This window comes from Calypte anna, chromosome 5A, assembly GCF_003957555.1.
Source record: "Calypte anna isolate BGI_N300 chromosome 5A, bCalAnn1_v1.p, whole genome shotgun sequence".
Classification (NCBI taxonomy): domain Eukaryota; kingdom Metazoa; phylum Chordata; class Aves; order Apodiformes; family Trochilidae; genus Calypte; species Calypte anna.
In genome coordinates, this window is record NC_044251.1 from 40215141 (window position 1) to 40236770 (window position 21630).

The 21630-nt window shown below is 48.6% G+C and overlaps 1 protein-coding gene across 4 annotated transcripts in view; it reads right to left on the reverse strand.

Moving 5' to 3' along the window:
• The window catches only part of SAMD4A (sterile alpha motif domain containing 4A), a 107817-nt gene that overhangs the window by 15223 nt on the left and 70964 nt on the right, over window positions 1–21630 (reverse strand). For 3 of the 4 annotated variants that reach the window (XR_003987630.1, XM_030451568.1, XM_030451567.1), the window contains exons 4-5: window positions 4582–4845; window positions 76–185 (exon numbers count right to left, since the gene is read on the reverse strand). Coding sequence is in view for 2 of the 4 variants with exons in the window: in XM_030451568.1 (XP_030307428.1) it covers window positions 76–185; window positions 4582–4845 (374 nt within the window). In the remaining 2 variants the exon portion in view is untranslated. The remainder of the gene's footprint in view (window positions 1–75; window positions 186–4581; window positions 4846–21630) is intronic. The other variant, XR_003987631.1, reaches the window with a different exon arrangement.

Consider the following 21630-nt stretch of genomic DNA (forward strand, 5'->3'; position numbering starts at 1 on the left):
CTGGAGCTGATCTCATCTACTCAGGGCAAGAGTAGGGACCATGGCTGAGCCCTGTGCAGCCAAGGTGGGACATACCTGTGCCTCAAGCTGGCATTCAGTGAGGGCCATCATCTCCTCATATGTCATCTGTGAGAAGAGGGCAGCATACTTGTGCAGCCTGAGGCTCTTCAGCCAGGCTGGGACATCTGCAGCACAAAATAAAGGAGATGAGAGCTCCTGGTTAGCTTGTGACACTGGTCAACCACGTGCAAGAACATCAACAAGGTGAGGAGCTGATGAGGTGCCATCCACCATCCCACCTGTGCTTCAGACACCTGGTTGAACTTCCAGAACCCTTTGGAGGTGCTATGGGTATGGATGGTAGAAGGAACCAGCCCTTGGATGAGGACATGGGCTCACAGGATGAGTTTCTCCACTACAAATGAGTCTACCAGATCTTGAAGCCTCTCTGATCCAAGCTATTGCTCAAACCAATGTCACAGCCAAGATAAAAATGCTCCAGTTTGTCCCAGCTGCAGCCAGGACAAGGGGTCCCACCAAGCTTGGTGGATACAGACCTGGTAAAAGGGGCTTAACAAAATAACTTAAAAGGTTTTTCCAAAACCCAAGTTGGTCACCTTGATGCAAACATGGTGTGAGCTCATGACAGCCTCTGACACAGCTCAGCAATTGCATTTCAGTGAAGTTCATAGACTGACGGACTGGTTTGGGTGGGAAGGAACATTAAAGGTCATCTAGATCCAATCCCCTTCCCATGGGCAGGGACACCTCCCAGTTGCTCCAAGCCTCATCCAACCTGGCCTGAGACACTCTGAGGAATTTGAAGATCCTCATATGCTGCACCAAAAGTGTCCAATCCCAAACCAAACATGGGGCAAAGCAGTTACTGAGCATGGATGGCCTGAACTTTGCTGTTTTCCTAAAATCCTGACATGCAACAGTCCTAAAAAACCACAAATTGAGGCCTTTTAAATCGATCTGCTTAAAAAAATATATAAGTTATTATCAGACAGCTCATTAAAAGCTATGAGCAGAAAGCCTCTGTCTCCAGCACAGGTGGAGAGCTCCAAACTCCCCATCATCTTATCACAAAACCACCTCTTTTTTTTAATGACACATTAAAAGTCTGCCTGATCCCATGTCCCCTGGGGACATCTGCCTTTGGTGCACATCCCTGCTGACAGCAAACCCATGGGGACACTTTCAGAAGACAGCTGTAACTTCACATAGATGTTCAGTCTTGAATAAACCCCATCTCCAACCTTTGCAGAGGGTCAGAGCAGCTCTTCTCTACCTTAGCATCAGTCTCACCCTGGACCACCTCTTAATTTTGGGGAGCTTGGGGGTCCCAGAGCCCTCTCGCCAGCAAGGGCTGCAATCCTGGGAGCAGACTGGGGAGAAGGAGCCATCCCAGGGATGAGGAGGAGTGGTAGGGCTTTCCCTTTTCCCATGAGGAAGAGGCAGCAAGGAGCTGCGAGGTCATCTAAGGCAATTTCATGGTCCTTGGAAAGTCAAACTTCATAAATGATGTCCACAGAGCTACTCTTTAATCACCCATCACCAGGAGCTAATTGCTAAGCCATGGCATGACTCAGAAATGCTGTGTCTGATGCGAGCAGCAAGCCCAGGACTTTCATGCACCATCCCCAGCAGGCATTACAGGCTGGAGGCAGCTGGGACACATCTGTCTGGGCACTGGCATGGAAATTTAGAAGAAACTGAAAAAGGAAAACAATTAATCCTGCCATACATGTATGTGGGTGTCGGTGTCTTCTCCCAAGGAACAAGTGATAGAACAAGAGGAAACAGCCTCCAGCACCAGGGGAGGTTTAGGGAACAATTTCTCCCTGGCAAGGGTTGTCAGGGCCTGGCCCAGGCTGCCCAGGGCAGGGCTGGAGTCCCCATCATCCCTGGAGGGGTTTTAGAGCCCTGGAGATGTGGGGATGAGGGACATGGGGCAGGGGTGGCCTTGGCACTGCTGGGTTAAGGGTTGGACTCAATGATCTTTTCCAATCAAACCCATTCTATGGTTTTACATCCCCAGGCCAGTTCAGAAGAGCCCTTATGGCACACCATGCTAAGCCATAAACACACTCACAGTAGAACCCTCCAGCTCTACCCAAACCCTCCTCCTGGTACACCCCAAGAAGGAGGAGATGGACAAACAGGTTCTGCAGGTAGCAAAGTGTCCTTGTCTTCTCCTGGAGAAACCAGGGGCTGGGAAAAAGCCAAAGCATGAAGAGGGAAAGGTGAGAAATAAGTGACATTAGGGTATGAAGACAGATGGAAAGGAGAGGAATAGGTGACATTAGGAGACATGAACTGCTAAGCCACATCAGATGAGGGTCCTCCATGGGTTTGGTTCCCCCACTGTTCTCCTGGATGCCCTGGAGGGTATTAAAGGAGCAAGGCAACCAGAGATGTAGGTGACACCAAACCACAAGAGCCTGCAGGAGCCCAGGGAGACGTGGCTGCAATTCAGAGAAGGCACTTGGCAAACCATGCACCCGGTCTGGATGGAATAAGATGCAGCCCAATAAAAATGCACAAAGTTGTGTGTTTCTGTAGGAACAAGAAACAGCACAACCCAAGGGCAGGGAACAGGCAGTACTTTTTTTTTTTTTCTTGCAGGAAAGCTGTGGGGATACAATGGGCCACAGGCAGCCCATGGTGGGGTGTTATTTGAGGACGATGAGGTACACAGCCAGAGGAATGCTCTCTGTATGGCAAGACTGCTCAGATCCCTTCTGCAGTTTCTGGCAACATTCCTTCAATAAAATATGGACTTTCTGAAAAAAAAAATCATCCAAGAGAAAAGCAACAACCCCAAGTTTAGAAAAAAAAAACCCACTGGGAAAGAAACTGGATTGGTTCAGTCTGAAGAAAATACAGAGGAGAGGGGAGGACATGACAGTTGTAGGCACCAGAGGTTGTAGACAACTTCCACACATCCCTGAAGAGAATAAAAAGGATAAAAGCAATTTGGCCAACTCAGCAATGGGGCAGAAGCAGGTTTAGATGTCTGCAAACCTTCCCCCAGGAAGGAGGATGCTCAGGAAGGGGTGACCCAAGGAAGAGAACCCATGACCCATGGTGGGCTGCATGCAGCAGCAAGGAGCTGCCTTCATCCATGCAATTTATTTAATTGATTTATTTGTTGTGGACTACTTGGGCAATACACCTTTGGGTTTTGCAGGTTTGTCCAGACAAATCAATCATAAAGTTTCTATCCCTGTGGATAACAGGGAGCTGAGCTCCTCATGGTCTCCTCCCCAGCTCCAGAAGCAAAACCTGGAGAAACACCATGTTAAACAGAGCCTAGAACCACCAGCTCCTGAAAAGGGTCTCCTTGATCTGTCCCCAGGCTTAGAAACCTTGGGGACCCTTATTGCTCAGGAATGCCATCAGGAAACTCATCCATCACACCTCCAGCCCTGAGCAATGCTGTGGTGGAAGGTCCAGGCAGGGAGAGGGCTGAGCCTCTGAGGGAACCTCTGAGGGGGGTTTTTCTTCCATGCTTTTATTTCATGCACATCAAAGTCACAGAGTGCCAAGTCAAACCCAATTCCCCATTACAAAGATTTATGCTTATCCAGATGTGATTAGGATAAAATCAGCCCCTGTGATTGTTTAAAAAATATGATTATTCCCCTATTCTGACACATCACCCATCTTCACACAATGGAGTTGCTCTGCACTAATGAAAATTGCAGTTGTTTAAATCAGTCTCTGATAGCTGCAGGTTCATTTTCAGTCGTTTTGGCTTTTCACTGGCACATCCAATCCATGTGTCTGCCCAATTTTTATCTGTTCACTCCTCCACAGCCTGAAGTTTGTTCTCCAGCTTTGACTGCAGCAATGTGGTTTTGTTTCTGCTCCGTTTACCAACAGGGTTACTACATATATTTACAGTTCAAAATCTCTGTGAAATGCAGGTGTAACAACTGAAATACAGAATCACAGAACTACCTTGGTTGGAAAAGACCTTCAAGATCATTGAGTCCAACCACTGACAAGACCTTATCTAAACCATAATGTTAAGCACTACATCTACGTGACCCTTAAATCCCTCCAGGGATGGTGACTCCACACAGGATAAAGCATCCTAAGCCCAAACTTCCCCAAATATTGGGTAGGTACCAAACACCACCATGGTAAATGACACAGGACTTGCTAAGCTCACACTAAGCTATTTTTCACTGTAAAAAGAAAAAGAGAAGAGAGCAAACTCACAGCCAAGAGCCACAGGCTATGGAATAAAAATCCAGCTTTTTGAAAAGCTGGCAGCTTGCAGGATTTTTGGAACCAAACCAGCCCACCAGCACCCAGCTGTAAGACATCAGATCAGGACCAGCCACTGCTTAAAAGAAAACCTAACTCATTTCCCTAAAATCTTAATTTCTCAAATGTCAAGAAAGGCCCAAATGCCCCATTTGGTTACGAGGACTCTCACCCCAAACCATCAACCAAGCCCCAAGTGCTGCATGGAAAACGTTTTTTCCCCTCCTGCCTCTGGGGATGGGTTTGGGGGGGAGGGGGGAAGAAGTCACCCATTGGGTTTGGTTTTGTTTTTTCACTCACCTTTCATCCCACTCCCTTCCTCCTGGAATGTGTTACGAGCAGAAGGCTGATCTTCTAAATGTTCACTCCCACCACTTCCTGAAGAGGCTACACTGCTTTGTGGAGACAGGGGGGCATGATCGGAAGGGATGCACTGGGGTCCTCTAGCTCGTAAGTCCTCATGAGACATCCATCCATGTCCTAGAGGTTGGTTTGGCACATTCATGGGTGGGGTAAGGGACACAGAGCGTTTCAAAGGGCTGTGGTGTGTCTGGCCTGAGAGAACTGGAAAAAAAAAATAAATAAAAATAATAATAATAGTAAAAAAAAATAAAAAAAGTATCTCAAATCAAAGATCCCCCACTCGCGGCCCGGGATGTGGCAGAGTCCCCCAGAAAAAAAAGATTTGGAAAAAAAAAACTTTAATGAAATCAGAAAATGGGTGGTGGTTGGCCAGGGTGTCTCATTGATGGCTTCACAGTGCCCGTGGCTACCTGAGCCCTACCCTGAGCTCTTGGCTTGGCCTCCTGGCAAGCAAAGGGGATGGGAATACCTGCAAGGAGATGAGGTTAGATGAGCTACATCAGGTTGCTTAAGGCAAGGTGTGGATTGCATCTCTAGGGAAAAAGAAAAAAAAAAAGAAAAATCAAGCAGCTCTGGAGCAAACCTGGGCTCAGGACCAGCTGGGCAGTCATCTCCTGGCAGGGAAGGCACTGCTGCTGGTGCAGGTGTCATGGGAATATTCTGAAGCCACTAGATGGGACTTTGAGCAACCTGGTCTGGTAGAAGGTGTCCCTGCCTGTGGCAGGGGTTGGAACTGGATGGTCTTCAAGGTCCTTTCCAACCCAAACCAGTCCAAGATTCTGTGACTACACTGAGACCATGAAACACAACCCCCTAAAATCATCTGGGCCTCTTATCTTTCTGGGAAAGACAGAAAATTCCCCAGGATGGGAATGCTACAGACCCAGGGGAAGCTTCTGTCTCTCCCTGTGGGTTAGGAGTTGGCTTATGCCCTGAAGCTTTGAGCATCTCCCCCTCTGCTGGGCATCAGCACAGAGGTTCTGATCAGCTAGAGAAATGTCTAAGCCTTGCTGAGACCTCAACCTTGCCCCTGGTTGAGCTGTCACCAGCAATGAGAGCATCCCAGCATCAGGTGGGCTTCCAAGCACGAGCCTTGAACCCTCCCTAAAAGCAAACACCCAGAGCAATGAGGGAAACACACCCCATACAAAGAGGTGAGGCTGGTGTCCCCCCCCCCAAAAAAATGATGTTTGGAAAGCTTCTGATTTGGTTTTCCTTCCAAGTTCCAAATCCAGGTTTGCATTTCCTGGCTGAAATCTTGATCCCACCAAGTTCATTTTGTTTTTACCAAAGAACTTCTTCACACTGCAAGGAAAAGGCTGATGCACCAGCTCCTGCCATTTGGAGCTACTCCTCAAGAAAGGCTTTACAACAGGTAGGTATTTACATGCCTGAATACAGAAATACATCTTGTGTAGGCTAGAGTATTAAAAAACCCCAAGTAATAGATTTTCTAGCACTTTTGGGGAGAAGTGTTGCAACTTTAATAGATTTTTAAATACCATTTTTACTGAATCTTCTCAATTTTTCACTGCTCTTCTTCCATCCTGTCCCATTCATTTCTAGTTATCTCCTTAAAGATTTAAATTATCTTTTTCTCAGGTCTGCTGTTTAATAGGGATAATATATTTATATTGATACTTATTAAATACCATCCCTGGTATTTAGAGGAAAAGATGGATAGGGACAAACTATCTTTGTTTCCTGTAATGAAAAAGAATTGAAAAAATTGGTCTGTTGGCTTAACAAAATTAAACTCCATCATTCACAAAGCCACCAAACTGCTGGTTGAACCATAAATGCACTTAATGTATTTTAATGTACAAATTTAGGCTGTAAAACACTTGTTTAATGTGTTATTGTAGTAACTCTCAATTAAATTAGTTTAATTTCACACGAGGGCTGTTTCCTGGTAACTGAGACCAAAAAAAAAAATAATAAAATCTCTCTGGATTTAGCTGGGAACACCAGGAAAGGTTCTGGATCCAGCACTATGGGAAGGTCCTTTCTGGTTTCCATCAAACCCAAGGCTGTGCTCAATGTGCCCCTGGGTTTCATGTTGTGATGGCTCACAGAACATTTACACTGCTCTAACAAGGAATAATTTCTAGGGACAAGAGCAAATTCAGCCCAAAGACACCAATTTCTCAGAATGAGCTGCTGGAAGCTTCGTGGAGGGGTAGATGAAACAAAAAGCAGGTTTTTTTTGCTCCAAGGGGATTAAAATGACCTTCCAGCCCAGCAGAAACATTTCATTTTTCCTTTCAAAATCAAATTTCTTAAATCTGTAAAAACAATCCCAGGGAAACTAATAATTTTTGGTGCCTTTCCTCCCCAAGATCCAACACAAAGCTCCCTAACCCCCTTTTTTCCACTGGCAGGAATTAATCAAAACTACTCACGGCTGCTGCTCCATTTGTTAGTTCTTAAAACAAATGAGTTTGAGTGGAAAACCCCCCAGCCAGGTGTACTGTGCTGTAAAAGTTAAGCCAGGTTTAATTCCCAGTTAAAGCCTGGAGGGAAAACCCCCCATCAAAGGCATCTCTGCTGCCCTGAAGAGGAATGAAAATGAGCAAGTAGCAGGGTTATAAAAGGAGGGGAGAGAAAAACCACACCAGAGCTGGTTTGCATTTTTTAAGCACCTGTAAAAAGCAGCTGGTGCCAGAGGCAGCTGGTAGATGAGGCCAAAAACCTGTGGATTTCTCCACTATCTGACTTGTTCCTAATTCTGGAAACACTTTCCTCACCTGGTGTGTAACACAACCACCGTGCAGGGAAGCGAGGGGGATGTTTATGTGAAGAATTTATTCCCTTCCTATTAGATAACTATAGAAACATCTTCCAGAAGTCTCCTGGCACAAAAGGATGTCAGTGAGGAGCCAGGGCTGTTTTCAGAGCAGTGTTATGTTTCCTGCAGTTGTGAGAGATCCTGATGGGGAAATAGATGGATTTAAGAAGGTCTCGGCCAAGCTATTTCACCTCTTGGCTTTGCAATTTGACTCTAAAAGCAACACTGTAATGGGGCCCTGGAGATGTCACGTCACCCTCCCAGGAGAAAAAAATATATTTAGTACTAAAAATGTATTAAAAATGGGGGAAAATATGGGAAAAGACTTGATACATTGGTTGAAATGCATCACCAGGGCTGAGTATTGCAGTGGCATCGCCTGGAGCCCCTTCTGTGCCTGCTGCCCCCAGCCCAGAATGGGGACAGAAACCATCCTGGATTTGTTGTAGGAAAAATGGTGGCTTAGGAAACTTCTGTGTCCTCTGGATGAGTGAGACATGAAGGGAAATGAGCAAGGAGAACAGGAGCTAATTCTCCCCTTTCAGGAGGCAAGGGGCTACTGTTAGTCCTCCTTCTGGTACACCACAGTGTTGAAGCCATCCTCTCCACACCAAAATCTTACACCCAAGAGGGTATTTTTGGGCTTAAATCCAGCCCAGACTCCTTCCTGAGCTGCAATCCCCTTGCAAACTACTGCTCTTCCATCTTAATTTTATATCCCCTAATTAGAAGCTGGTGTCAGCTGGAGGAGGACTAATAAACTCTGCAGGATGGGCAGGAACAACCAGAAATCATCCAGTGCAGGATACAAAAAATTAATTCCACTTCTTTGCCCGAGATAAATCAATGCCTGATCCCACCAGACTGTGTTTTACTAAACCATGAGCATTTTTTACTGAATTATGAGTGAATTCACACAACCTGATGAGATGTGGTGGGGATAATTCCTCTGCCAAGGATGCTACAAGCAGAAGAAGTCACCACCTCTTTGAAACCACCCCAGCTACTCTTGGTACCAGGCATAATTTATTTAAGAACTCTTAGCACTGGCTTAACTTTAAGCTCTGCTTAAGCTTCACCACTGAGGCTCAAAAATACTGCAAGCCCCAAGCTGGCACCAGCCTGGTGTGCACATCCCTCTCTCGCTTTCCATTTGCAACCCCCAGAAAGGAGATTAATAAATGTGCATATTTAATATGATTTCATTAATTTCAGTAACACTGCTGATGGCTGAGCAGGAGCTTGTCATCAGGACAAGTCACTCCTTCAGTCTCTTGCTAAAATAAATGGTCCACATGTGCTTTATTGGCAGAAGAAAAGCGAGTGTGACTTCACAGCCTTACACTCAAGCCTCTTTTTTAAAAAAAATACTACAAAAATACTAAGCTTTAATGTAAAAAGGAAATCTAATATATTCTTCTGGGGTAAGATAAGCTTCTAGGAGGTGGCCAGAGGCACGCCTGCCTTTCTGAGTGCTGTGGTGGTGCCAGTTGTGCCAACAAAGAGAGGAAACCACCACTCCTAAGTGCAAGCCACACTGGCACACAGATCCCTTAGGACTTCTAAGTGTGTCCCACTTCTGCTTTAGGTTTTTTCCTGCCTGTTGCATGCTCACTTAGGTGGTTCAAGAGCCACCTGCTCTCTCCAGGGACCCACCAGTTGCTTTGCAAATGTGCTGCCTGCTCCAGCTCCTTCCAGCTGGGGATTTAATGGGATGGAGCCATCAACTGGTATCACCTCTGCTTCACAACCATGGCTCTGAATGGCCACAGGAGCTCTGCTCAGCCCATGCCAGGTTGTGTTTCCTTGCAAGAATGCTCCTCGTGGCCTTTGGGTTGGGATCAGCTGCAACCCAGCAGATGATGCTAAATGTAATGCCTCTGAGATGAGCTTGGGTTGTTTTGCATCCTCAGGAAAAATGCGATAAATGACCTGGAGCCAACGGTGCTGAGATGCAGGAGGTGTTGCTGAAGTGCTCTCAAGCTTCAAACCAAGCTTTGCTTAATATTTCCAAAGGAAAAAACATGAAATGAAGAGGAGGGAGGAGTGATGGTGACAATGGTACCAACTGCAGACCATGTAGGGAGGAGCATCCCTGTGGGGCCACCACATCCCTGGGCAAAACAGCTTTATCATGGACCAAGCACTGGCTGGGCTGGCCAGCATGACAATGTGCTTAGAGGAACTCTGCAAGTGCTTTCCCTGTGAAGTCCTGGGTTGTTTTTTTTTCTCTCTTCCTTTTTGAAGTGGTGTTGCCTATTTTGGCAGGCAAAGGGCTAATTTCAAGAGGGTTTTTTTTGTTCTCTGAAGCCCACGTGGAACAGGCGTCAGCTGTTTGTGTTGTGGTTTCTCAGGGTTTCGGGGCCAATTTTTCAGCCTGAGAAGGAAAAAGCCACCCATTCCTGTAATTAAGAGACAAGGAACTGGGCTCTGCAGGCAGACTTTCCTCTAAGGATTGTGTGACAGCTGACGAGGTGCTCACCCCTGAGCACCCTTCACCAAAACTGCCTTGAAGTGCTGCAGAAATCCTGGACAAGATGCACATGGGGATGATGTGAGTGTTCCCACTGCATTTGGACCCACTGGTGGTGGGTAGAGAGGTGTATTCAGACTGTCTGTGCTCCCAGCATGCCCTCCACTTCTGCATGGTCCCTGCTGGGGCCCTAACATCCAGAGGACCTTTAAAACAACCTCACAACCCTGTGTTTGTCACAGAATCCCAGACTGGTTTGGGTTGGAAGGCACCTCAAAGATCATCTGGTTCCAAGCCCCTGCCATGGTCAGGGACACCTCCCACCAGCCCAGGTTGCTCCAAGCCCCATCCAACCTGGGCTGAGACACTGCCAGGGATGGCAAGGAGATCTAAATCTCCCCTCTTCTAGCTTAAAACCCTTCCCCCTCATCCCATCCCTCCCTGCCCTTGTCCCAAGTCCCTCCCCAGCTTTCCTGGAGCCCCTTCAGGCACTGGAAGGTGCTCTAAGGTCTCCCTGGAGCCTTCTCTTCTCCAGACTGAACACCCCCAACTCTCTCAGCCTGTCTCCCAGGTGCTTAGAGAAGTGCTGGAGAAAGGATAAGGAACTGAAAAGTTCCTGGGTGATGCTTTTTTTTTTTGTTTTAGTCTACAAGCAGCACTTCTTGGCTGCAAAGCTGCTTATGGTGCATCCTCAGGCAGCGTCTGATGGTGTAAAAATTCTATTCTGGTCTGCAGGTACCCTGAGCAGCAGTTTGACCCCAATTTCCTCTAGGAAGTGGGGGGATGTTTTTAATTCCACTGAGGCCACACTGCAGCCCGGAGGCACCCCCATGGAGCAGGAATACTGAGCAGCTCCTGCAACCTCCCTGTCACAAAGCAACCACTAAGTTCAACTCAGTCTTCTCCTCCACCTCCTCTTTGCTACCCTGCTCACGAAGCCTCTGTTCCTCCAGGAAGGTTCTCCCATGCTGGCAGTCCAACCCTCGTGGCTTTTCCAGCCTTTCTGTGCCCAAAACCCTTAGAAAGAGCCACCAGTGGGTCATGCTGCCCAGCTGGCACCCAGCCACCTTCCTGGGCACCTCCAGCATGGATGGAGCAGAACCTGATGGAACATTTTTCAGCTCAACATCCCCAAACCCTTGGAGCCTTTTCTTTGCATTTTTTTTTCTTGTTTCTTTTTTTTTTTCCTCTGAATTCTGTGGCTGTGACTTCAACCGTGTTCAGAGGCAGGATAAACCATATCCTTGCCTCTGAAACAGAAGCACCATGGGAGGGGGAAACCAAGGGTCCTAAATGTAACTGGGTGTAGTAGGAAAAAAACCCCCAACATTCTATATAAACAGAGTGCTGCCTCATGAAAAGAAATTAGGAAGAAGCATAGGCTGCAGAAAAGCCTGTCAAGCTAATTTTGTTTTAATTTAAAAAATTACGTTTAACACAATTTCCTGTTCAAGAAACTGGACAGAGAAACAATAAGCCATTTGTTGCTGCTGTCTCCAAGCAGTGTGTGCAAGGCCAGGGAAGGGGGATGTCTCTGCTGAGGGTTTTGTGAGCCTCTGGAGGACAGGAGCAAGCATGGATCCACTGCTTGGCTCCATCAGGAATTGCTGGTTTTGTCAGAGACTCATTTCTGGGGCAGCAGGAGCACGGCTGGACCTAAAGCCCTGCAAACACAGCTCTTGGTGGCTTCAGCCATCTGAGGGGATGGAGGCATTTCTGGAAGGAAGCCCAGCTTGTCTCACACAGGAGCAAAAGCCTGGGAGCTGCTTCCAAGGTCTTCACGTGGGGCTTCCCACCAGAGCATCCAGCAAGGTGGGAGCTGAAAGACCCAGTGTGAATCTGGATTTAACTCCCAGCCAAAAGGATGCAAGAAACGGAGGCTGGGGAGGTGGGAAGGGGTGTTAGGGTGGAGGATAATGGCTTAGAACTTGAACAGGGGAGATTTAAGATAAGAGGAAGAAATAGTTTGTTGTGAGGGTGCTGAGCCCCTGTGCCAGGTTTCCCAGAGAAGCTGTGGCTGCCCCATCCCTGGCAGTGTCTCAGCCCAGGTTGGATGGGGCTTGGAGCAACCTGGGCTGGTGGGAGGTGTCCCTGACCATGGCAGGGGGGAGGCAATGGAGGAGCTTTAAGGTCCTTTCCAACACAAACTAGCCTGGGATTCTGTGATTCCCTGTTTTCTTCTTCCCGGAGCACAAAATGTGACCAGCTCCAGGAGAGAAGAAAAGCCTCTGAGGGGTCTCTGAGGGTCTCTGAGGCCACTGAGGACCAAATGCAGCATCCAGCTCCCCACATGAGAAAAAGCCAAAGTTCTGCCCAGCTCTCCAAACTCAGCAGTCCCCAGCAGCACCAGGATAGCTGCAGCTGCTCTCCTAAAAACCACATAGTAATTCCTTTCCATTAATGCTCCAAATTAACTCAGCTCAGCCTTCCAGCTCCTCTACACACTGACAGCATATGCATCCTAAAATCCTGCCCTCATCCTCTTCCAAAACACACCCGATTGCTCAGATATTGCCTTGCACAGGAGTCAGGAGACAGATTTCTGTGCTGGCTGACACGAGGGAAGCTTGCTCAGCAAATGGGGCTGGGAGAGACTGTGGTTACATGAAAACATGGAAAGCAGAGCAACCAGCCTCAAATAAAACTGCATAACGAAGGGGGAGAGAAAACCTGAGGGGAAAGTAAGGAATAAAAAATAAATTGAAAAATAAAATGAAAAAAAAAAAAAATAATTCAGCTTTAAGGCTGCCAAAACGGAGCCATTGATTAAAGAGTGTTTGATCCATTTGCATGCAGAGAGCTTTGCTTTGGAGCTGAGATGGAAAAACAAAGTCTTAATATAGCTGGAGAGAAAATATCCCTTCTTGCTCTCTCCTAACTGCACTTTGATAGGAAACAGCCACAGAGCAGATGGTGCCTATATATAATCACCAGACCTATTATCCCTTTTAGCAATTTGAAGGATGTGATAACCACAAGGAGAGAGGCAAATATTCCCCCTCCCTCCCTTCCCCCTGCTAAGAAAAATTAAAACAAAAAGAAAGAAAAAAAAAAAAAAAAGAAAAAGAAAGGAGGAAGCTGTAATTATAGTAAGGATTAAAAGAATTTCTAAACGAAGTAAATAACTATTTTGTGCACTGCTCCTTTAAACTAGAAGTCAAAAGTTAATTAAATAGCAGTGTGAGTCAGGAGGACACAGTGAGTCCCAGAGCAGTTGGGAAGGAGACTGGAATTGCTCTGGATAAAGCCCAGCACTCCCTCCCCTCCTCAGAGCCCTCCTGAAAGGAGGCTGAGGTGAGGAACTATCCACAGGACAAGATGAAATGGCCTTAAGTTGTGCCAGGGAAGGTTTAGCTTGGAGCTTAGGAACAATTTCTCCCTGGAAAGGGTTTTCCAGGGCAGGGCTGGAGTCCCCATCATCCCTGGAAGGGTTTCAAAGCTGTGTAGATGTGGTACTGAGGGACATGGGGCAGTGGTGGCCTTGGCACTGCTGGGTGAACAGTTGGACTCAATGATCTTAAAACTCTTTTCCAACCAAACCCATTCCATGATCCTAAGCTTTCTCTGCAGCTGCTGTTTGGTGGTGGGGTGAAGCAGAACTCAGTTCTCTCCATTTCTTTAGCTGCCAAAGCCCAGAGCTGCATGGTTTCAAAGGACAAGCAATAGCAAGGTGACTCTTCCCAGAGAGGTGGTTTCTTGCCTCATGAAGATGCTCCGGAAAACATCACAAATCTGATTTTCATGGGGAAAGGTGGTCACAAAAGGTTTTGTGGAGGAGCAAAAAGGGTTTTAGGGCTCTTGCACATCTCTGCCAGCATGGACCTGTCCTCTTTTCCTGTAGCTGCCTGCTGGGCACCCAGAAAGTGCCTGCTGGCAACTAGGAGTCCAGGGGCAAGTTGGTGAGAGCAATCCCCAGCTGTAGGTGGTCCTCATCATGCACTTCATGGACATGTTACTAGAGGGGATGCTGAGGTGCAACCCTGGGTATCTGGCTCCCCAGCCACACACTGATGGTGGCTGTGATGCAAACCACAGACAGGGGGGCCCATGGCTGCTCAGAGGGTGATGGGACAAGCAAAGCTTCTCTCAGGAGAGCAGCAAGCTCCTGTGCAATGAGGAAGCAGAGCTCACTGTCTCCTGAACCAGTATCCAACACCAGGGCAGCTGGTAACATACACCCAGGTCTAGGAGGGTCCATCCTCCAACATGATCTCTCAGGCAACAGAGACAGGAGACTGCCAATGGGGCTGAGGGAATTACTGAGGATGTCTGACTTTGCTCTACAACCCTGAGAACATCAATCCTGGTGGCACTGGTGGCTTCTGCACCACTTCCAGGTCAGAAGGATGATTCATTGGTGAGAGGAAACTCAGGGACCACAGGGAATGCACAGAACCATCACTGCTGCTTCTTAACACCCTTCCCAGAGACTCCTGGGCTGCTGGAAGGAAAGAGGAGGCAGTGGTGGAGACACAAGTTTGGAGGTCCCACCATGTTGACTTGCAGGTCAAGGATGGAGTCCCAGCTCCCACTGCTGATGGACAAGGAATGGCTGTGGAGTACCAGGTCCTCCAGTGCTTATGGACAATTTGTACTGGGATACAAGCCCAGAGGGTGGTAATGTCCCTGGGTGCTGCTGGAATAGAGGCTCCCAAATCAGGTGGCCTCATTCCATCTGAATAGAAGGTGAATTTGGGATTGCTGCCCTGTAAAGGAGATGTGTGGGTCCACACAAGGATCAACCCTTGCATCTGCCAGGTTTGGAGGGAGCAACAGTGTGTTGCCAGAGGATGGATGTGTGACATGCCCTCTGCAGGGGCAGCCACATGGCACCTACTGGCACCCAGTGCTCCCTCTCTTCACTGGCCACCCAGACACCCACCTATCAACTGGGATGGTTGCTGGGGCTGTGGCAAATCAGATTATGTGGGTTATTTAAGTGCCTAGAAGCACTGTTTGGTGTTAGAAGGGCTGGTTTAGGAGCATCCACATGGGTCTGGGTCTACCAGCAGCCTAAAGCAACTGGTGACATCCATGAGTGCTTCTGTACTACCCATGGTGTCACCACTGAGGTCTTCTTCCCTCTTTCCCTTTGGGACCATGACAGGACCCCTCCACCCACAGGTGACCCCTCTGCCTCTGAGCATCATGGCTGACAAGGGGCCAAGCAGAGGCAGGACCACAAGATCCATCCCACCATTCCATAGAAACCCCCTGGCTACAGGATGCCTGTGGGAAGCACCTCCACTTCCCTGTCCAACCCCTCTGCTTGGCCAGCAGGTCTCCATCATCCACCCAACACCCTGGGTACAGCAGGACAGGCACTGCCTGGTCCAGGCTGCATGTGTGCCCCCCCCTTGTCACTGGCTCCCACCAGAACACAGGGTGGGAATGGCAGAGAGGGTCCCATCTCAGTCTCTGAGCTGTCTGATGTCTGGGGTGACATTTGCTTTGCTAACTGCACCCCCCAGAGCCACCTGAATCACCCTAGAGCCAAATGCATCCCCCAAAAGCCAACTGCACCCCCCCAAAAAGCAAGCCTCATCCAGCAGAGCCAACCACTTTCCTCCAGAGCCATCTGCACTCCTCAAATCCATCCATATCCCCCCAAACCCAACAGCATCCTTCCAAAGCCATCCACATCCCCTCAGAGACATCTGCATCCCCCAAAAGCCAACTGCATCCCTCCCCCCCCGGGTCAACTGCATCCCCCTAAAGCCAACCACATCTCCCCCTGAATCACTGGCAAGCCCCCAAAGTCAACCACATCCTCCCAGAGCCAACTGCATCCTCTCAAGGCCCCTTTTTGGCTGAAGACAGAGAAGAGAAACCCTCCAGAAGCAAAGTGGTGAAGGGAAGATGGCAGAAGAGGTTCAAAGGAGGGACAGAAAATGCCAGAGCAGCTAAATTGAAGTCTCAACAATAAAACAGCTTCTGACCAAGTACCAGAATCCATCAAGACATTTCAATACACTGGGTTAGGAACCAACAAACACAGCAACATGGATGCTGTAAGGTGACAGACCAGAAGGTGAGGACAGACCAGAAGGTAAGGACAGACCAGAAGGCAAGGACAGACCAGAAGGTGAGGACAGTTCAGAAGGTGAGGACAGACCAGACCAGAAGGTAAGGACAGAGCAGAAGATAAGGACAGACCAGAAGGTAAGGACAGAGCAGAAGGTAAGGACAAACCAGAAGGTAGGGCCAAACCAACTTTCTGCCCACGATGTCTCCAAGCAGCTTCACCTTTGAGTCCCTGTGACCAAGTGCACAGCAGAGATCACAGAACTGTAGATCCATTTAGATTGGAAAAGCCCTTTAAGATCAAGTCCAATTGTTCACCCAGCAGTGCCAAGGCCAGCACTAAGCCATCTTCCTGCATCTACATGGTTTTTAAATCCCTCTAGGGATGATGGGGACTCCAGCCCTGCCCTGGGCAGCCTGGGCCAGACCCTGACAACCCTTTCCAGGGAGAAATTGTTCCCAAACTCCAATCTAAGCGTCCCCTGGCACAACTTGAGGCTGTTTCCTCTTGTTGTGTCACTTGTTCCTTGCAAGAAGTGACCAACCCCACCTGACTCCAGCCTCCTTTCAAGAGGGCACCAAGGAAGGAAGGGAGTGCTGGGGTTTGGATTTCTCTGAAGCAACTCCAGCCTTAGTCAGACTCCAAACCAATTGTCCCAGCCTGTATCTTGCTGCTTCAGGTCTGGATCCAGGGGGAGCAGTCTCCTTTATCTGCCCACCTTGGGGGGCTGCTGTGGTCCCAAGGTGGGCTGGCTCACCTGGCCCCCCTGCTTGGACATCAAGGTCTGGGCAGCTTGGGAGATGGTGGAGTGAGCACACAGAGGTGGCCCAACAACTAAAAAGATCCTGACCAGCAGCTCAGCTTGTGGACAATAGGCACAGCTTGTTCTTTTTTTTAATTATTATTTATTTTGGACCCTCTTTGCTAACCAGAGGGTGAGGGACACAGCAAATGGAGCAACCTCAACAGCAGGAAGGGAAATTGGCTGTGGAACACAGCTCTGCAGTGACCACTCCAGAGCAAGGAGCAGATTCCCTCCAGGATTGCTGACATCCCAAAAGTTCCTCACTCTTGTCCTCCACTGCTACCACCTCCAATGCTTGATGGCTCCAGCCTGAGGGCAGGTGACCATTCATCTCCTTGCTGGCTGGAAGATGGTCTGCAGAGCTATGGATTCTATCTCCCAGGAACCAAGAAAGAGGTACAGAGGGAGCAGAAAATCTGCACCTGCTGGAGTAGAGCTGGAGTAGAAGATTGCATTTGGACTCAAGGATCTTTTCCAACCTAAATTAATCTATGCTGTCCTCACTCACAGTCCCATTTGCTGTTGTATTTGTGCATATTCTGCATGGATTTAAGAAAACAACCCTGCTCACTTGTTATCTTTTTCTATAACAGCTGTTTTTATGCTACAGAATTAGCAAGATCCTGTAGCAATTGGATCCTGGCAAAATAAGTGACTCCTAGAAATGTTCTCCAATGGCTACGTGCAACACTCCAGGGCATAAGCAAGAGCACAAATGCCCCTGTCTAACACTGCAGAAAAGTTCAAGGGTAATAAAGGCAAAGGAGCTTTCCTCAGGCCAAATGTTAGAGGTGTCCCCTCTTGGCAGGACAAATGCCAGGGTGCAAAGTCTCAGCAGACAGCATGGCCAATGAAGGAACAAGTTTCTGATGGCAATTCCCAAGTCCAAAGCTAAACCCTCCCTGGCAAGAACACTGCATTTGTTTGCTTCACTGTTGTAACTTTATTGAGACTTTTGCACTCTCTGGTTTTGGGCAAGCAAACTGGTGTGTTGAGCTAACTCTGCATGGGAGTCCCAGCACCTTCCCTCTGATGTCTATTCCAGCACCTGAAGGAGCCACAGGAAAGCTGGGGATGGATTTCTTACAAGGGCATGGAGTGACAGGATGAGGAGGAACAGTTTCAAGCTGAAAGAGGGGAGGACTTAAATTAGAGGAAGAAAATATTTGCTGTGAGCAACACAAACATCAACAAACAGTTTAGTAACTCCTGACCTGCCTAAGGCCACAATTGGGATTAAGACACAGACAGGTTGCCCAGAGAGGTGGGATCCTGGAAACATTCCAGGTCAGGTTGGATGGGGCTCTGAGCAACCTGATCTAAGTGAGGATGTCCCTGGTCTCTGCAGGGAGGTTGGGTGAGGTTGCCTTTAAAGGCCATTCCAGCCCATTTGATGATTCTGTGACAGAAAGCCCTGCTCAGGACAGCAGGGTCTTCCACAAGCCAGCACTGGGCTTGCTCCAGAGCCACCAGCCCCTGGTGGAATCTTCACACAAGAGCCCATGGGATGGTTCTGCCTTCTGCAGGGTGCCTTGGGACCACCAATATCTGTATTTCTGGTGGTATGGCAAATTTGAGCACTAGTACACATCTTGCTGATGCCACCTGAGCATGACTTTGAAACAGGAGCATTTCTCAAGAGCTGGAAGGTGCAGGGGGAGAGCCATGAATCCAGACTGGGCTGCATGGAAGGAAAGACACTGCTTTATTCCTTCTCGTCAGCTCTAGGACAAGGTAAGAGATTTTTCCTTCTCAGGACAAGGAGGATGCATAGGTGAGTCTTTCTGTTGCATTTCACTGCTCACTCCTCTTCTTGTAGGACAAAAAGAGTTTTCTGGATGAGATTCCCCTGGGAAAGGTGTAGCAGACCTGAACACCCAGCAGCTTTCAAATTTGAGTAGAAGAGGAAGGGTGGCTGCAGCCTGGCTAACACCAGAGTCTGCAACACCTCTCCTGGCTGAACAGAACCCAGTGCCTGGAATTTCTGCTCTCCAAGGCTTCTGACTGTACTTGCCCAGCACTGTCCTGTGATGCACACCAGCACCTCACCCTCTGGTGCCACCCACACCATGCCCCCAAGCACTGATGTCACTCCAAGGGACCCAAGATGCAGATAACCAGGGGACACACTGGATGCTTCCCCAAGGACAGGAATGTGGGGCACTCAAATGCCACCATCCAGGGACCTCCTTCTCTTTTGGAAAGGACAGACAGAAAACAGACTCCTAGATACAGAAGATAGACTCCTAGCTACATGAAGACTCCAGCAAGACCAAATGCAGCCTACATTCTCCAGGGCCACCCCCCACCAGGGAACCTGATGTGCCACTGCTTGCTGGCAGCAATACAGCCCATCCAGAGGCTGTGTCCAGGCAGGGTGACAACTGGAGACACTCATCCTGGCTCAGCTCCTGCTTGGCACTGAGCTGCCTCTTCTTCTGGGGAGGTAAGGAGGTCCTCACTCCTCTGCCAAAAACCCCGTGGCAGTGTCTCAGCCCAGGCTGGATGGGGCTTGGAGCAACCTGGGCTGGTGGGAGGTGTCCCTGACCATGGCAGGGGGGTGGAACTGGATTATTTTTAAGATTCCTTCCAACTCAAATCATTCTGAGATTCTGTGATTCCATGGCACAGCACCAGAGGTGAGAGCACAGGAAAGTCTCACCATACATTGATAAAAGAAGTCAGACTGGTATCCCCAGGTTGTACTCTGGGCACAGAGGACCAAGACACTTGTCCAGCAGATGCATGTCAGAGCCAGGACCCAAATCCTTACCTCTTTAGCTGTGTCTCACTGTTGTCAACTCCAAATGGAGCTGCTACTGCTCCCTCCAAACCTGGTGCTTCTCATTTCCCTTGCTTGTGGAGCTCAGGGCCCAGTTCAGACCTCTGTACCTTTACTCCACCTTCTCAATGCTGGACAAATGTGTTTACCACACTTCTCCTCCTTCTCCTCTTTATATATTCCCTTCTGAGAAGGTGGAAAACACAGGGTTAAGCAACGCTGTACTTATCCTTGACAACCAAAAGCTCATACCATGGGGTCATGCTCCAGTGGGACCCATTACCCAGGGAAAAGAAGGATCTGTAGCCCTCACACAAGAAGCTGCTGGCCTGCAGCTTTGAAAGCCAGCAGCTGTTTTCTGTCCTTTCAGACTTTCCAGGCCCTGTCTCCACTGCAAAGGCATTGTGCAATCCAGGCATTTTGCAACCAATGCCTGACGTGGCCCCAGAGCTCAAGCTCTGGGCTTCACCCAGTCCCACCATGGCTGGAGCAGCTCTGGTCTCCTACCCACCTGCTCTCCCAAACCCAAGGTTAAGCTGTCCTTACCCCTGGCATGCTAAAACTTGAAGTTCCAGCTCCACTGAGTGGCCACCACAGTGATGCAGTGGATGGGCATGAACTTCATGGGATCCCTCCAAACCCAACCCCATCACTCACAGAGCTGGTCCAGCTCCTCTATCACCATTACTGTGGTACATCCAGAGTGATGTCTTCAAAAAGCTCCAGACTTACCCTACAGAGCCTGGAGAAGTCCAGGAACACCTCCTCAAAGCCTGGCTAAGACCAACCAGCACCATTAAGAGAGACTTGGAGATAAACCAACCTTGAACCAAGTCTCAAAGCCTGGGTCTAGGTCAAGTCAATGACCAGGAGAGCACAAGTGTCACGTGAGCTTCACCTTCCCAGATTTAAACCTGGCACTGTCAGAGCATTAAATTTAATTATGTCACAAAACCAGATGAAAGGACCTTGGGCAAGAGCACCACGTTACTTCTCTGGGAAGGACTTTGCCCCTTTTTGGTGTCAGGAAGAGGTAGGGCCTTTGCAGGGCCAGGCTGGGGAAGGTCCTGCAGGGTGTAGCTGGATTAAGGCCCTGCCCAGATAAACACCTCCTAGTAAGAGGGAGCATTTAAAAATAATGACACTTAAAACCTAAACAAACAGTGAGGGTTTGAGGGCTTTGCTTTGGAATGCAAGATTACTGGAGGTATTGATTGACTCAAGGGGCTGGGACAGAGGCTGACGGCCGTGTTTGTTTTTTAGCATCCATCTGTGGACTTACTGTGCCCCTGTCCAAGCAAATATTGCATTAAGGAAACTCCTGAACTAACACATGAAGTGTGGTCAGGTCATCTCCAGCTTAGCCTGCAGGTTGTCTGGCCATGCTGGCACCAAAATACATCAGCAGGAGCTACAACAGCTTAACACTTACTGATAGGATGTAGGTGAATAGTTTCAAGATGAAAGAGGGTGTATTTAGGTTAGGTATTAGGAAAACATTTGCTTTGAGGGTACTGAGCCCCTGTGCCAGGTTTCCCAGAGAAGCTGTGGCTGCTCCATCCCTGGCAGTGTCTCAGCCCAGGTTGGATGGGGCTTGGAACTAAATGGTCTTTAAGGTTCCTTCCAACCCAAATCATTCCATGATTCTATGAACACTGAGGAGCAGAATGGGCTGAAAGTGTGGTCAGATTCCTGATGGGATGCTCGGGGAAAATATGGACTCTATAAATCTTTCATCTCAGAGTTACATGGTGTGAGTGAGCTGCTTCAGTGACACCAAATGAGCTGTCAGGTAGGATGGTGCCAGGCAAGGGCTGCCACGGTGGGACTCAGGGCACAGGATGCTGAGTGGTTGAGATGCAGTAAGGATGCAGCCCTACCTCAAAGACCATGGTGAAATCCATGCTGACAGACCCTCAGGTGCTCCTGTACCAGTGCTGTGCACACTTTCTTCTGGAGAATTTAAGAAAAAACCTCAGCAGTGTGGGCAGCTCAGGCTGTTGCCTGAGTTTCAGCATTTTCTGCTTATACCTGGGGACCTCACCGGGCAAGAGGTGCATTGCTACTTCTGTTCTGTGTGCAAAATAAGGCTCAAAGAAACACAAAAGTGCTT